The 18,146-nt window shown below is 43.7% G+C and overlaps 1 protein-coding gene across 5 annotated transcripts in view; it reads right to left on the reverse strand.

Annotated features, from left to right (window-relative positions):
• The window catches only part of GAS7 (growth arrest specific 7), a 112,712-nt gene that overhangs the window by 59,486 nt on the left and 35,080 nt on the right, over positions 1-18,146 (reverse strand). For 2 of the 5 annotated variants that reach the window (XM_083805223.1, XM_083805224.1), the window contains one exon: positions 10,400-10,523. In XM_083805223.1, the coding sequence (XP_083661349.1) occupies positions 10,400-10,523 (124 nt within the window). Of the gene's footprint in view, positions 1-10,399; positions 10,524-15,211; positions 17,873-18,146 lie in introns of those variants that run through there. The other 3 variants (XM_083805227.1, XM_083805226.1, XM_083805225.1) reach the window with 3 other exon arrangements.

Raw genomic sequence — 18,146 nt, forward strand, 5'->3', positions numbered from 1 at the left:
TGGGTTGTGAAAAATGCCAATTAGAAGCCACCCGCCAACTCTGTGAAACAGCAGCATGTAAATAAATGTAGTTCTTTGATGGGGACTGTCAGGTAGGAGATATTCAGGGCAGATATCTTTTCATCTTACCTGCACCTGCCTCCAAATCACCCACAGGTTGTTCAGAAGCGCTCAACATTGAATGTAAACACCAGCACCCTGTCCATTTTGCACTCTGTCTCAGACAGGATATCCTCCTATTCACAGTCCTCCCATCAGCTCATATACATGAAAAGTTTTGAAAGCTTCACACACTGTGATTTTGCAACCCAGACCAGCCTGGAAACATTTATTTCCTGTAATACCAGCACAACAACAGAGCTTCTAGCTGAGTTGCTGCAATGGTACCTGTCTTAGGAAGGGAACAGATGGGACATCCCTGTACACAGGAGCAACTAGCAATCTCAGCTGAACTGAGAAAATGGACACAGGTCCTGAGGACCCAGCAGGGGTCTACAGCACTTCACTTAAACACTTAGTGGCTTCTCTTCAGTAAGATAACACACAATAGCAGTTCCCCATTCAGTAAGATCACGCACAATAACAACTCCTCACCTTAGTCACAGGCAGAGATAGAAGAGACTGCATAGAGCAATGGAATGTTTATCAAGCCAGGACTTGAACCAGTTCACATGAAATATGAAGGCCATAAGATAACTGGCAGTTTCTGGAGGCCTTATTTCATGTTTCTCCCAACAGGTCAACACGGGAGCTGAACTTCGAGACCAACGGGAGTGCAGATGGAGAGCTGACTCCCCAGGGATGGAGACCACCACTATTTGGTGAGGTAAAAATAATAGAAAGAGCAGTACAGTTCTGATGAGGAAGAAATAACAAGAACTCCCATGTTCTGGTTTTCTTCTAAAGCAAATAAGGGAATTGGAGTGCTGAGGGGTGTCTGGTTGGTTCAGAAATTTGGGAGTTGAGTACAAGGATGATTGCCACTGTCTCCACTCCTCCTACCCTTTTTCTCCCCTTGTCTGCAAAGAGGACTCCTAAACCCACCCATGTGGGCTGTGATGACTCCCCTCCCACTTAACTGCCCTCACCTGTGGCTGCCAACACCCTCCTACATCCCCAGAAAGCAGAAGCACATATCCCGACAACCCCTTCCCTGATGCTGAGAAGGACCAGGCCAGCAAAGGGTGGGTTGCACACCCTGCCCTTTCCATCCAGAGTCACAAGCACCAATGCCCCTGCCCAAATTTTCACTACAGTGCAGCAGGAGCTTCAAGACAGGGGGATGAGGGTCTGGGGCTGCTTATAATCAATTGGCTTCTAATAGCCATTTCCTCTTACCTTGGAATGTGTGGTGAATGTCGGACAACATGGACTGAGTGCACGTCATAGAGGGCTTGCAGAAGGTGCAAGGGACTGTGTGGCTGTGAGTAGTAAGGCTAAGGTTGAAGAAACTGGAAGACTGTAAGCATGGGGATAGCCAAACACAGGAGATTTTAAAGTCTAAAACTTGATAGGTAAAATAATCCAAGGCAGAATACTATTGTCCAAGGGCACAGGGGACATAGTGCCGAAGAACATCCAATGCTGCAGGCCTGGGATGGACTTTCTCACCTTTAGACAGTTATTTCTCACAGTAACCATTTCTCTCCCATTCATTGCTCCAGCGGCAGAAAAAAACTTTTCCCCTCCCTCTGCTGCATCAAACCTTTGAGTATTGCATACACAGATACGTGTTTTCCAGATCATACCTAGCAGTTTCTAGTACACAGAAAAGCCTTCAGCAGGGCTTACAGCTCTTTAGAGGAACACTAAACTGTTCCTCTGTCCTGCTATAAGCTATACGCTGTGGCTACACTGAATGAGGCAAAGTGTGCTACAGGGAAGGTGTTCTCCTCCCAGAGATAATCTCTGAAGCTGTACTTATAAAGTCTGCATTGCCTTTCCACTAACTTCCTTCCAGCCTCCGTGTGACCTTCTAGGTTGTTCTTAGTACTTATGCAATGAAAGTTTCTGCAGACATATTTTTTTTTCTCAATCATTGCTACCCTGAGAGGTCATATTTCTGATATTTCTGCTACTTCAATTCCCTAAACCTGTAAGGCTTCCTGCTCCCCTATGAATGTTTTCCCTGGTCTGATCTGCAGAGGTGTTTGTCTGGCCTTCCAGTCACTTTTAGGGTGTAGCTTATGTTAGCTATTTTAGATGCCTACAACATGAAGATAACTGAGAGGTGAAAGTAATTATTTCTTTTCATTGATAAACAGTGAGATTAGAAGATCCAGTGATGTCCACCCATGCACAGTACCTTCAGACAGGTGAATCAAATCCTGCCCCACTCAGACAGTGATGGGGATGGTGAAACTTATCTAAGGGCACTACAGTAAGCACTCCTTGAGCCCAGCCAGTGCTGTGGACTTTGATGAGTGTCCTTTGCACACACTTCCTTCAGTTTATCATCCTTGTTTGGTTGTGTCAAATTCTAAACAGAAAGCTGGTACATATGCTTAACCCCCCAAATCCCAGTAAAGATATCTTGATCATACTTCCAGACAGCATGATTCCTCACAGGAATGATGCAAAGTCTGCAAAATAAGGACCATCACAGCTTTCCAGGAGTTTTAGAGTGGTTAGTCATCTCTCTACTTTTCCTTATGTTTTGACATTACAAGCTATGATGGCTGTAGACATTGCACAAAATAGATGCCCAGCATTCCAAATGTAATGTATTCAACCTTCCTACAGCAGGCTATATTGTGAAAACAATTTTTTTCATTATGCAGACCTTTACAGGTTGGACGCTTTTAGAATGGCTTCAGGATTTGAGTCCAATCAGCTTCAAAGAATGATAAATGTGGAATGTTTATCTGATTTGGCCAGCAGGTGGAGATAGACAAGAATATGTTGTCTGTCGGCTAGCTCATTTACCTGTGCAGATCTGTTTGATAAAGAGTTGCCCCACTTCTTTCATTACAGTTTTTTTCTAACATATTTTTCTGGGTAAGGACACTGTCTCATAAATTCTATTTCTTTCCAGTTAAGTACCAATTTCCTTGTGTTTATCATGCAAAGACAATGAAAATCAGATCACTCTCAGTGGAAACGCTAGTATGGTCAGATAAGACACAAGACCAATAATCACAATGTAGAAGGGCACTAAATGTTGTAAGCAGCTGACGGAATAATAGTGGCAGGTTCTGCTGTATTTTGAAGGCTCGAAAGAATCATCATGTTACTTCCCCCTAAAATCCCATTGGCTCCCAGGTTTGGGAATGCATATCTTGAGTTCCCTTGTCTGAATAGCTCAAGCACCAAGAGCAAAAAGCCTATTTAATCTAACAAAGGGCCCTGCATTTTGTGAGGAAGGACACAAATGGTGACAGCCAGTTGGAGCAGCAGGGGTGGTGCAGTACTGGTCATGTTTGGAAAGGCAATTTGTCGAACTGGACTGGCCATCCAACACTTCCTATCTTCAGGAGGAAGGAGCAGAACTACACAAAGGATTCAGGGTGAGGAGCAGTATAGAACCTCACTGCACCAAAATTTGTATAGCTTTTACTCCCTGACCTTCTTCAAAGCCTATGTTCCCTCCAGGATTCTGTCTGTGCACCCATCCCAGCAGATCAACTGCAAGGTGTGGAGCCCACCGGTGCTGCTGTCCTGGATGCAGGACCACTGACTAATCCTGCCTTTTTTAAGGGAGCAGGAGGGCAGGACTGTCCAGGGAGGATGAGGATCTGCCCCAAACCGTAGTGGGAATATTCAGCACATGTACACATAAGGACACATGACATGAAGCACAGCAGATGTTCTTCTCAACTTATATTAAGGTTATTTCTGAATTAGAGGAGCAGGAAAAGCAAAACAGCAGTTGTATGCCAATAGTGTAGTTATATATGACGTATTTAAAAATCTTGGAAACCCAACAATATTGAATAAAAAACAACTCCCATGTGAGTACCAGGCATTTGTCATCCTCTACATTAATATTTTCATTTAGGTTAGGCTTTACAGACTGAAAAAAACGGCCTGACAGGGATTTTAAGAAGTCATTTGGTCCCTGCTGTACTCCAAACCAAGGCCAGCATGACTTTTCACAGTTTTGTGCCACCTACTTTTACAGATCTGCAGTGACACTGATCCCAGGCAACTCCCTGCTCCCACACTCCACTAGCTTAAGAGAGCCAGGAAGAGTTAGGGTTGTCCTCATTGCAACTGACACATTACTGTATCCTCTTGTCACCACAAGCACTGCAAAACAGCCTACTTCCATGTCCTCATTCATATCTTCAGTTTCTTAGGGCAAATAGACCCAATCTCTTCACATGTGCCCACAGGCCACATTTTCCACATCTCTCATCATTCTCGACACTCTTTTCTGGACTTTATCCAACTGGCTTACATTTTTCCTGAAGTGTGGAGCTCAAACAAGATAAAATATTCCAGCTGAGGCTTCATAATTTCCTTGTAAAGTTGAAGGAATACTTTCATGCCTCACAAACAACACTCCTATTTTATACAATGGAAAATGCTGTCTGCTTTTCTAATAGCACAACCCTGCTGATTTGATTTCAGATCCTCAAGAGCTCCTACATCTTTGTCTGTGAGCTGCTCCACTGCCAGCCTTTGTCACTTAATTATTTCTGATGAAATCTCCAATCTTACGCACATCTTTATCAAACAGCTTCTTACACTTTCAGCATGTATCCTCAGTTGCAGGATGATTCTGAATTCTGAGCTTGTTCTGTGCAGAACACGATGTTCTCTCCCAGCTTCATTTAAAGTTAACATTTGAATAAGTACTCTCAATGTCAACATGCCATTCATTTCTGGAAATACTGACTAGAGAGAAGCCTAGGGAATTCCCTGCAGGATTTCCTTCTGTGCAAACTTCCCTTTGACAAGGGACCATTGAGAACTGCTCTTTGAGTATGATCTGCCAAACAGTTCTGCACTACCTTCATAGTTATTTATGACCCCTTTCCCCTTAATTTGCTTTCCCTCTAGCCAGCTTCCAATTTGTCTTTGCTATTTTTAAGACTCTCTGTAAAAGAGCGGCCCTGCTGCAAATGGAGTCTTTGCTCACAGCCCTGCCCTGCCTTGAGGATGCATAAATGTTTAGCCACAATCCCCCAATCCACCTGAGAGGGTGCATACCTCATCTGATCACTTCTTGTTGATGATGGAAGTGCTAAAACTGCTGTAACCTTGCCAAGAAAGCCTGCTTTTGCCAGCATTCACCTTCTGTAAGGTGATGATTCCCTCTGCAACTCCTCAACATAGCGTGTCATGGAAGTTTTGTGCTCTTACCCATCCCAGGGCTCAGCCACAGCCCTGAATTTCGTGAATAGTCCCAACCTACTCCACTTTAGGATATGCCTCCTAGTGACTCACTGGGCAACTGGTTGAGCACATAGGACAGATGGAGTGCTGTAGAGAAGGACATGCCACTCAGGGGATGTCCAAATAAAATATTTAAATGAATAGACAGTGAACTCAGTGCCTGGAGCTTCCACATATGGTTAGCATATGGCTGAGTTAAGTGACTGTATTCTACCTCATGCATGAGAGACAATATAATGGAAAGGACAAACAGAGGGAGTGTGCATGATAGGAATGCATAAGGGATATGTATATAAACAAAGCAGAAGCTTTGGGCTCTTCATGGGCATCAGGCTACAGGAGACCCAGCAGAGTGCCTTTCAACCAAAAATGCAATGTTAACATTTTTTACCTAACATCAGCCTTGAAGAAAATAAAGCAAACAAACAAAAAAAGCCACTGTGTAACACTAGCATTTGGCTGAGTTTTGTTGTAGGCCAAGTCTGGGTATCTCTGGACTCTGGCAGAGATGGGATTAAAGATAGCTCCTGCAGCAGTATGCTGTAGCCAGAGGCCAAGCAGCTGCATCCTTGGATGGAATTGGCTGCGCAGGCTCCCCAGGGTGTGTATGGAACATGGGCAATAGTCAAACGAACTGCTAGCAGGACTCTCAAGCTGAGGAGAGCTGAGGATGTTCCTGGATGCTCTGTCATGGGGATGAGGCTGCCCATCCTTCCACTCACTTTCTGGCTGCTTTTCCTTGATATCACTACCTGTGAAAGCATCTTTCACTCTGTCCACTGAGCAGCTGTTTGCTTTTTCTAGTTATTATTAGTTTCTCCTCTCAAATTTCTGCATGACTGAGCTGAAGTAGATAACCTCTTCCCTCTGTTTCAGCTTCACTGCCTAGCTCAGCCTCAGTGGGTAGGAGAGGCACAGAGAAATAACACAGAACCTGTGGTAGGAGGGATATTATAAGTTAATTAAGAGAAAACACAAACTTCAGTTTTCACAGCAGTCAGAGATACCTGCTGTAAGCTAGGAGAACACCCTGTCATTTCTCTGAAATCATTTACTCTCTCACCAAGTGGAGTTCAGACCAGGGTTGCGATATAGAAATCCCTTTGTGGATTTAAAGATTAAAGAAAGAAAAAAGAAAAGTCTACATAAAGTACAACCCAATGTAACAAAGCTAAAGTTGTACAGTCTCTTTAGACAATTTTGGTGCTTCAGCACCTGGAGAAGACACCCTTGATATGACGGGGTGATTCTGATCCTGATCCAGATTCTATACATGAAAGAAACTCCACAGGACATTTCAGAGGAGCTAGGGAGTGAACCTTTGGTGAACCACAGATAGCGACTGCAGAGGCCTTCCCAGGACAATTTCATGTTTCTTCCTGTTGAACAAGAAGCTTTGTGAAACCTGATATCAGTAGACATGAGACATACACAGGGACACACCTACACTGCTCTGAAGTCAGAGCCTTCACTTTGGGACTGAAAACTGAAGTCCTCTCTGACAGAAGGCTACAAATAGAGGAGAAAAAAACTAATTTTTCAGTACACTGCAGTGTAACAAGGCCCCTATAAACCTTTATAATCCAAGTATATGTCATAGTGTTTTGCATGTCAGAGGATCCATACCTTTGGTGCCAGCTCTTTACCATGCAACAGAAGGCTCTGAGAGGGCTGAGTAGAAAGTGTACTAATTGAGATCCTCCTGACTGAAACATCTGCTGTAACCTTCAATAAACAATGCCTTGGTGTCATCCATTTGTCTAAAACTCACCTTCCAGTGCAGCTATGTTAACATACAATTCTAATGTAATACTTTATTCACAATATCTAGTTTCAACAAAGCAGTTACAGATGCCTGTGAAAGACAGAAGTAAAAAAGAAAGGAAAACCACAATTAAACCACTTAGAGTAAAAATAACCCAGAAATTTCTCTCTCATTTCCTTATCACTCTGGAATACTGTCCTCTCCTGGCAGGGTGGTACACAGCTTCCTAAGCATACCTTATACCTTGCTGTATCTATTAATGAGATCCCTTCACAAGAAAGCCTGCATAAAAATTTGTGAAGAATTTTGAAGAGGTCTTGAAACACTTTCTTATTGTTCATCTTAATAAAAAGACAACTGGTTCCTGGGAGATCTGAAAAATGGTTACAACCTCACTAGCCAAGTGTTTTGCATCTGCTGCCATTGTTGGTAATGGTGAGAAAAACACCTTTAACCATATGGATGAAACTGAAAGCCAACCAGGAACGTCTACTTCCTAGAAATATAGCTACTAGCCTCTAAGTTACTGTACTTGTGAAACTTAACAGTGATGTCTCTCTCAAACACTCCAGCATACGTTCATCATTTGGTAATAGCTACAATAAAGGGAGACCAATTTAGGAGTGCCTCTACACAAAAGAAAAGACCTTGGTGGAAAAGAGACCTAGATCCTACTGCTGAAACAATGGTGCCAAGAAGGCAAAGCAGGAAGGAGGTACATGAAACTGTGACAGAAATGTATGCTGGCACCATGTTGCCATTACAAATATTGTCAGTCTTTATCTGGATACTGCCAGCAGCAGCTGCAGCAGTTACAGGACAAACAAGCAGTTAAGACAAGTGAGCAGGTGTAGTCAGTGAGATGTCCAGCTATGAAACTTGTTACAAACATTAACTATGCCAATACAGATCTGCCACACAGCAAAGATGGGGACTGCAGTTTTGTAGCATATTCTCTTTTACTTATGCTTTGGCTCAAAGCCAAAGAATACTTTCTGAGTGTTAAGGTACAATCCCACTGTTAAACAAGCCTCACATGCCAAATGTGACTTTGTGTTGACTACATGGCTCAGCAGCTCCAACTCTGCAGCACAGTCAAGGAAGAAAGTGCATATACAACATGAGACTGGACAATCGGTCTATGGACAGTCCTGCACTACCAGTTTTGGAGGGACAAAGGTCAGAGCCAATTAGTCAGATTTAATCAAAACACTGTACTGACAGCTGCTTAATCCAAGGCTGGATGAGGCTTCATCACATGCTTCAACAGAAAGTTCTAGAGATTGCATCCATCTTCTGCTTTGTCTGAGGCCTAAATGACACCACAGGGGACACTTTCTTGGCAAATAATTCACCTTGAGGAAGCACAGACATTGTCAATGTGAATCTGACAATGCAATATAGCCCAGCTAGAGCAAAAAAAAACTCCCAGGCAAGATCATCAAACTGCCAAAACGAGCAAACATTAACATCCACACAGGCAGCAGCATATTCTAACTGAGCAAACTGAAAGGAACTGAGCTGGCCAAGAACACCAGCTAAACTGGAGTGATGGAAGGGTGATGTACAGTGCCCCTGTACATGCTGTAGGGCATGTACACAGAAATCTCCCTTCTATCCTCTCTTCTATTCTGTTACTCTGAAAGCCATATTCCTTGCTGCCTAGCAATCCCATTGCAGTAGGTGAGACAGGAATTTGCAAATAGCAGGACAGGTTGGAAGCGAGAAGTCTCTAGCCCAGCTGTTCACTCTGAGCAGTATCACTGCCAACAACAGATAATGTCAGCCACAACCTTGTCTAGCCATCTGAAAACATCCAAGGATGAAGATTCTACCACCTCCTTGGTCTGCTTCTGCCAGGGCTACCCTGACTTCTTAGTGAAAACTTGATTTCCAGCCCTCGACTTCTGAAGCAGGCTGTGGCTATTGTCTCTTCCTATATCACCTGTAACTTTTGTGAGGATAGTAAAAAGCTGTCTGAGACTACGTGGAAACAGTTCAGGCCATCTGCTTTTCTGGGATAGCGTTACTGTGACAAGAGTGTTTATTGCATGAAAACCAGGCTCTGCTTCTTACTGCTTTTTCTGACCTCAAGCCAATGCATGTGAGTAAGCGTCCATTGCCATGCTGGCTCAGGACTGAGCTTAATCACCACCTTATCCACCTCTGAATTGCAATGGGGACAGGGTATCTAACTCCTGCTGACCTCCCCAGCCATGCAGGGGAGCCATGCAGACATGCAGGTTCATGCATGTCAATGAACCAAAGCACACCGTGCTTCAAAGTGAAGGTGTTTTACGGTAATTATATATGAGTGTTTAATGGTAATGTGACTTCTGCAGGGCCCTGTGAGATGTCAGTGCATAAAACCAAGGTAAATAATGACTTCGCAGACTTGTAAGCCAAAGGCTTCTTCAGCTAAATAGATCAGTCACTGAACGGACCATGAGGCTCACTGTGACAGCCCATTGCTCTTCCTTGCCCTCACAGTGAGTCAGAAAGAGGAACGTCAATGGTGATTCCTGATGGATTTGACTATATTATGAACACAGCGAACTCTTGCCGTCCTCTCCTCCCCTGTCATTCTGTCATTCTTTCTGCTTCAGAAATCTGGTTTTGCTGGTCACAAGTCCCTGTTTTGCAATGCTGTTATAAGCTCATGACCAGAGAAGGTAGACAGTGTAAGCCAAAAGTGGTACAAGTCTAACAGTTCTTGAGCAGTTTATAAGATTGTGAGTTAAGTCTGTTACTCTACTAGCAAGACAGTGAATTAAAGACTGAAATATAAACTGAAAAGTGTATCTTTGATATCCCACTGCACAGCCTTTTCTTTTATCTCCACAGGGAAGGTGACTCTGACTCGAGCAACTTTTCAATTAACTATTTATGTTTTTCTCTAAAGGTGATATGTGACATTCTATTAAATAACTCTACATATGTGTACATATATAGATACACATATCTGCAGCTGAAGGAAAGAGAAATAAAGAATGTGATAAAAATTAAATCATTACAGTATTTTATATTCTGAATCATTTACGGCAGAGTTGTTCCTACTTTACATTACCTATCTTTTATAAAAGCTTCACATATCTTCTAATGGTCAGAATTAACATGAGAGAGGACCAGAACACTAGATGTAGTTACATTATTTTCCTTCATATGGTGGCAGGGTCATATATTCATTTCTTTGACTCACTAGGTGTAGCTAGCCATCAAAATTAACTTGAGAGACAACTTCCTGCAGCAGATCTCTGCAGGTAGTGTGACACATCTACTGGAGCCTCCACTTACCATTTGTGAAGGTGTTCACATAGTACCTGCGGCCCTGGGGAGACATATAGCTCTGCCAGCCTGGGGGAAGATGGCCATTCAAGGTATCTTCTCCTGGCTGAGTAGTTGCCTTTCTGGGTTTCTGCTGAGGACCAAAAAAAAAAAAAAAAAAAAAAAAGAAAAAACACGATCTTTTAAGTCAATATCTAGGTAATTTAAAGTCTAACCAGACACACATCGGGACAGAGACCATATGGTTTAGCATTCTAGAGACTGCAAAACACCCAAAGACTTTTAGTCCATTTCTCTCCTTATCTGTCCTAGTTTCATCCAGAACATGATTTATATCCTAGAAATCTTCCCATGGAACGTTGGGTACACAGAACATCCTTTGGGAGGGAAATGAAACCCCTCTGTATTTGATGTTCCATGAGCACCCGGACCTGTCCAAGAAAAGCATTCTTGTTAAACAATAAAACTTGAAGCAGAAAATAATCAAGTGCCTGAGAAAGAAAGACATGCATGTGGCACTCTCATTCATTTCATGTAGACATACTGGCAGGTCAAAGTGCTGGTCATAAAGGTGCTGTCCCAATTTAATTTACAGGGGCATCATCACCTTCAGACATTGTGAAGATGAAACACTGCAGATGCCTGTTGCCTATAGGAACAACATGCTGAAGTACATTTATCAGTATGATGATTATATACTGATAATGGATGTAATTATCAGTGCATACATTACTGATCCAGATGTAATCTGGATCCACATCATCCAGTGACTATCATCCTGATTGTTAGGACCCAGATCACCATGAGTGATCCAGACCATTAGGAACAGCAGGAGATAAGCATCATGCTGTCACCTGCTCTCCAGGCACACACAGAACTGCTATGAGGGTTCAAGTGCCACCTCAGCTGTACATCTCTTCACCAATTCAGTTGCAAGCCTCAGTGTGCTGGGGTTCAGGCTGCAAGGAAAAGAAAGAGGTGAAGCTGAAGTGCAAGTAACTGTCTGCACCACATTGTATCACCTGGTGATATCACTTCTTCCAAGCGGCTCCAGTGGTTCCTTGGAAGCTAGGGAGTTACAGCAGCTGTGAGAATAGCAAAGAGGGTTTCATCACAAAGATGGCTTGAAGCCCTGTCTGGTCCCTTCAACCAGGGACACTGAATAGGGCCAAGCTGGGAAAATAAGATACGTGGTCAAAGACTGCCAGTTGCAGCCTCGTAGGGCTGCAGCTATGAACCCAACAGCTTCCTCCTGGCTCACATCTAGAGAGCTTCACCCTGTCTTCCCCTAATCCCTAAGGCAAACCAGGCATATACTGATTTTTGTTTGTTTGTTTGTTTATTTGCATTGCCCTTAAACAAAGAAATATAAGAAAGCAAGGAAAAATGTGTGAAATGCAATCATTTATTCCATGGAAGCAAATCTCCTTCCAGGATATGCCTTCTGATATTGTGGAGGACAGGTCAGAAATGACTGCACTAAACTCACAAGCAGCCACATTCAGAGGGCAGGCAGACCTTCAGCTTCTGCACACAACATTCAAACATTGACAGACATATGAATATTACTATCAGAAAAAGAAACAAATAAACAAACAAAACAAAAAAACATGTTGTGTCCTTCTACAAATTCATATTCTGAGTGAAATTTCAAATCTGCTCCAACCCAGAATAAACAGGACATTTAATGGTTTTGGAGCCAAATGTCTGTTTTCTGTTTCTTTTCAGTTTGAGAAAACTGATTACAATGGCTCTGAAGGAGCAGCGAACTAAAGAATGGTCTTCCATTTATGCCTCATCAGGCATTCTTGCACAGGCAGGTCACAGGCTGCAAGGCAGCTGTATGGACCCAAGTCCAGTGTGAGATAACCACTACCTCCACACTGCAGCACAGATTGTGCCTATGCTGATTCAGATTTTAGCTCCTCTCCTAAGCAAAGATACAGCCTGGGAGAATCAGCTGACCCAAGATGAATTTGACAAGTTAGCTAGGCAGATACTAAGGGACTCTATATAAGGTGTATGACTCACATGTCTATTCTGCATACCTATGGCTAGGACAGTGGTAAGATCTTTGTCATCTAATCCTATCTCCTGCTCTTCTGCTCTCTGAGGTTCAATTAAATCAATTTACATCTCTGTATCTGTATCTGTTATCACCCTGCTTTATATGTGAGAAAGCAGAAGCTTTCACAGTTTATGTTGCTATTTGATATTTACTTTTTGCTGATATCAGCTTAGGTTGCAAGGGAAAAACCTCTCACACATTAGCCGGTCCAAAGGCACATGTTCTTATTGTTGTTATACTATTGCCTAGAAATGTACTAAATGTAATTCCCATCTTAATGAAACTAGCACAGCCATGCCTATTCTACTGTGACCATAGGGACTGGATCCCTCCATACATGCCATGGAAACACTTCCATGTTTCGTAAAGCTTTCTGTGAAAGCTCTAAATCCTATTGAAAACACTAAATATATGTATATGAATATGAATATATGAATATGAATATATGAAAACACTAAAGTTCATGGATATGACAGAAAAATTGGTATCCCTGTTTTATCTCTGAGGTATCTTGAGTTCTTCTCCAACATGATGGGTGTTTACAGAATTGTCTTTTTCACTAAGGAATGAGACTTCTAACAATTCCAACAAACACATACTTATTTCCAGTTCCTTACAGCCATTTACTGGCACCACCAAAAGGACTTGCTCACACAGCTACGGTACCTGCAGTATGGACTCAATGTCCAGCAACATCTTTTGTTTGATTTAGTTCTCAATCAAGACTGAAAATAATTCACTGCAGGCTCCCCAGGCACAATGTCTCTGGAAGCATCCCACTGCTCACACAGATGATGCAGACGAGTGGCTGTGTCTATGGCACCGACCACGTACTCTTCTCACACAAATCTTACAAACAAAAGCATTTTTGTGCAAGCTGACTTTGGGTCCTTCTCAGTTTGTGTGCTCTTTCCTGCCATACAGAGGAGCTTTTTCATCTCATGTCTCTCTCAGACACCCCTTTGCACACCCTTACCTAATGGGAACGTTGGGAATTAAAAAGGACTCTTGGAAAGAGTGTGTCTTACCAGTGTAGTAACTGTATTAACGTCTAAGAAGACATCTGGCTGATTTCTGTCTCCAGGACTACCTCCTGAGGGGCTGTACTTGCACCTTACCCATACGCAGTCCTTATTCAAAGCATGGGTAGGTTTGGTGAGAAAGCCAGGGCTGAAGGACATTCAGAGGTTCAAGGTCAATGAACATATGCAGGGAAGGTCAAAACAGAAGGGAAAGAAAGATAGTTCCTGACTATTTTTTTGAACCACAAAACCTCTCTCTCCCAACACATTCCAAGGGACAGCACAGAGTAATGCTCCAGGGGCAGCTCCTGAACTCTCTCCATCACAGAATTAATGACCCCCATTGCTGTTTAAAAAAGCATACGGAATAAAATTGAAATTCCACAGCCTAGAAGATAAAGTCACATCAAAAAAGCACACAAGCATTATGTTTCACAGTTACTAATTCTATTTTGGAGTTACTGTCTCTACCATTGCTTCTGATTCTGCAAATGCTTAAGTGCTGAGTGCACAATAGTCCCTGTGAATGATGGTCAAGAGGACTGAATATAAGGAAAACTCCAGCACTGCCAAATGCAGCAGTTCTAGTAAACAATGGAACATTGGTCTGCTTGGATGTATATGAACTACGGATATGTGGATCTCTTTCATCTGTTTTAGGGAGCAATATGATTCCAAACAGTAGCTCACTATTGTGCAGTATTTACCCCACCAGAAGAACCTCTGGATACACGGACCACTTCTGTATTAGAGTCCCTAACTCCTCCCAGAGCAGTCCTCTCATGCACGCAATCCCACTCCTGTGGTGGCTCTGCTCCAATGTGATACTCTATGGGGTAAAAAGGAACTGAAAATGGCACAAGGAAGGAATGAAGAAACAAAACTCGGTTTCGTCCTCTACTCCTCACCACCCCACACTCTAGGAGAGATCTGGGATACATTGTGTGGGGCTGTGGCATATGGGGCTGGCCTATAAAATGCATCGTAGTTTATAGTTTTGGCACACTCCTTTTAGAAATGAGTGTGCTGTGAAGTCCATGGGGGCAGCACACTGTCCCTGCTCTGCCAAAAGAGGAGATCAGTGTCACAGTACAGAGTTTCTCACTCTGTTTTGCTTGGCAGACACAATCCTGTCCTATCCAGACCCTCTGCATTCCCTTTTTCCAGCATCAGCACAGCTAAATTTGGACCATATTTACAAACCCACATGGGAGGAGTTCAGACTAACCTGTATGTAATGAGAGACAATCCTGTTCCAGCCCGAGGAGACCAGACAGGCGAGGCCACAAGGCAGAACAGAAACAGGAGGTGACCAGCAGATGGCGTTCAAGAGCCCAACTCCAAAGCTGGCAATGCACAGCACAGACACACTTCAAACCTCCCCAAGCCCAGCTTCCACCAGAACACACCCTGTGCCCCGTCCACGTATCACAAGAAGAGAGGCACATGTGCTTGCACGCCTCTTCCTTGAACAGCTTGGCAGGACTGTGCTATTACTTTGATCTCTTGTTACTATTTTTAGGAGAATTATTGCCATGTTAGTTTAAGAGAACTGTAAATCATAACAGAGGACAATCTACACAGAGAAGAGGTTTCATTTTTAGCAGAGAGCGTTATGAACCTGCAGACGAAGACAGAACAGCTGATAATTACTGGAACTTGCAACTAGACAGGCTCAGATTGAAAAGAATCTTTCGGTCATTAAGATAATTGTCAACTGGAATGGCTTACCAGGAGGCTGTTCACTTCTTGTAGTTCCTCCATCAAGATTAAGTGCCTCTTTCTAGATCTGCTCTATTCCAATCAGAGAAAAAAGATGGAACCCTGAATCCCCTTGAGGTGGCTGTGCAGAAGCTCCGGCTGAGTGGACCAGCAATCCCTTCTGGCTTTCAAATCTTGCAACTCCCACAGTGCATTTGAGCTAAGAGAAACACTTAGGCCACTCCCCTCAGTGTCATTTCTGGGAGTGTCACCAGCCTCTACATGGTGGTGGACAGGCAGATTTGGACCTGAAAAGGATGTCTGCAACACACCATAGAGGAAACAGGAAATGTGAACAATGTGAGTAGAGAGGGGAATGTGTGAACCCAGTAAAATCCTTCTGCATCTGTATTTGGAGCCTAGAAAAGAGACCCAGTATCTCTCAAAACATTAAAAACCAAGAACACAAGCACTTCCCTCCTACAAGATTTTCTAGAATCAGAAGTCCATACAGCAGGGATACATGCAATGGTAGACAAGAGCCACCCGCCCACGCCTCACGACAAGCAATGGAAGCAATGGTTTTCATTTGTTGTCTGCAGAAGCACAGGGACAGGAGTCTTCTGGTGTATGCACAACAAAGAGGAACCAGAAATTTGCAGCAAATACAAAAGGAAGCCCAAAGCAGAGTGGGCACTGGAGCTATTCAACACCAAAGCACGTACCAGAGAGCTAGCAAAGGTGAGCATAAGAAATAAGAGCAGATCTATTGGGTCAACCCACCTAACCCAGGACTACAGCACTGACAAAGAGGCAGAAGGATGTGCTTTTTAAGGCACAGCACATGAATCTGTCCACTACACATTCCCGCAGCATTCACAGGCATTGGATTAGGGATGTCAGAGCAGCCACCCCAAAGCATCACAACCTACTCAGAAGCTGCAGTCTTGACCATGAAACACACTGTTTCATGGCTTTCTCTGCTGTTACACACATATTGCTTAGAAGCATTCCTGAAGAGAATGAGAAGTGGGTTAGACATCCCAGAGGCTCCACACAAAAAAGACCACCAGTCATGGCCTGCATGTGGAAGCCCTAGCTACTTGCTGTTTAGGTCTGCCAGCTCAGAAGAGGGCATGCAGGTCCAGCAGGGAGGCAATGATACACTGGCAGTGGCAATGCCTCCTCTGCCCAGCTCTTCTGACTTTCTGACTGCTTTGTTTTACTTTTCTTTCTCTTCTTGATCAAGTTAGCAGCAGCACAACTCACCCTGTTCCTTTGCAGACTGTGGGGCAATCTGATCCACTCCCAGTAGTGGAAAAGAAGAAAATGAAGAGGGGTTTTATGCAGCTAAGAGAGGAAACAGAGAATGAAGGGCCCATACACATCAGTCCATCCTATGCTGAGTGACCCCCTGAGTTCAGCCTTGCTTAACAGAGGAAAATCACTTCCCATTTTCAAACTGCAGGAAATCCCCTTTCCCCTTCAGAGACGGATCCAAGGGAGGAAACATCTGTGCACTTAAAAGCCTGAGCTCTCTGGAGATGTGTTTGCACTCTGGCAGAGTACAGCCCAGTGGTTCTCCCAAACACACAACCCAAGGTAAGACAAAACAATCCCAAAACCACAAATGCGGGCCCTGAGCAATCTGATCAAAGACCTCCAAAAGGGCTGGACCAAAGGCCTCTAAAAGTCCCTTTCAATTTAAATTATTCTATGATTTTATGGTCTTATTACAACAGAGCACCCAGCCTCAAAGCAAATCAAGAGGATGACTCTAGCTTTGAGAAAGGTAAGAATTAAATGCAGTGTTACCTGCTGTCGCCACTTGCTTGGAGTCACACTGCACTTCTGCTGCAGTGTCAAAGTAGAAAGAAAAGCTACAAAGCCATGTTAAGCAGCTCCCCTGCAATGTCCTGCCTGGTGTTGGAGTACCACTGGTAACGGAGAATAGACAGAAAAAATCCAGTGGAAACTGCAAGAAGCAATGCAGGTACACAGCAGAGAAAAGCTGCCACAACATAAGCGTGCATCTCAACAGTCCCCTGTCCTCTGGGGGGAAAAGCTTGCCCTGTAATGACACTAGTGAGCTGATACTTCTGTCTAACTGCAGTTTTCATAAATACCAAACTTGGCAAATGTATGTGTCTACTCGAGGGTGTGAAGCAGAAATAAGGTCGATATGGTGAAGCCAAAGAGCTAGGGTCTGTGTTTGAAGGCAACTGATGCTGTAAACAGGACTGCTAGTGTGACAAGTCCACAGAAAACACTCAGCAGCAGCAATGCTTACATTGAGATCTGTATCTATCCTGAGTTGGACATGAAGATCCCAGCACTAGGAAGTGCCCCATACAGCCTCCTCAGGCTCGGCACAGGCACAGACACACTAACTCATGCCCTGGTAAAGGGAAATATCCGGTGCACCTCTGAATCCCTCCAGCATTACCCACAATCTCTCTCTCTAGTACGTTGAGTCATCCCGTGTTTTGTTCATTTTTATGCAATCTTTCTTGCTCAACATTTGGTTTCCATGGTGTCACGTACACTGTGTGAAACAGATTTATATTTAGAAAGTGGAACGGGTCATATGAGCTCTCCCAGTTGTTATGGCAACCAACACAACTCCTAGTTCAGCTGAATCTAACAGCACAGGGCTACTGGGGATAAGTTGCCCTCCCTGGGTGGTCCTGCAGACACCGTTTCTGCAGCAGAAACTCAAGAGAGATTGCAGTGCAGACATGGCCACTGCCTCCCCGCCCACACACCCCCCCCCGACCCTGCAGCCCAGCTGATGGCCCTCTTCTTCTTTGGATATGTCATGAAGAACATGGTATTGAGTGGGTGTATCACATCCCCTATCATGCACCAGCCTCTGGAAAAGTTGAACGATATAACGGACTGTTGAAGACTACACTGAAAGCAATGGGTGCTGGGACATTCAAAAATTGGGATACACATTTGGCAA

This window comes from Anser anser (genome assembly GCF_964211835.1).
Source record: "Anser anser genome assembly, chromosome: 19".
In the NCBI taxonomy this organism is placed as follows: domain Eukaryota; kingdom Metazoa; phylum Chordata; class Aves; order Anseriformes; family Anatidae; genus Anser; species Anser anser.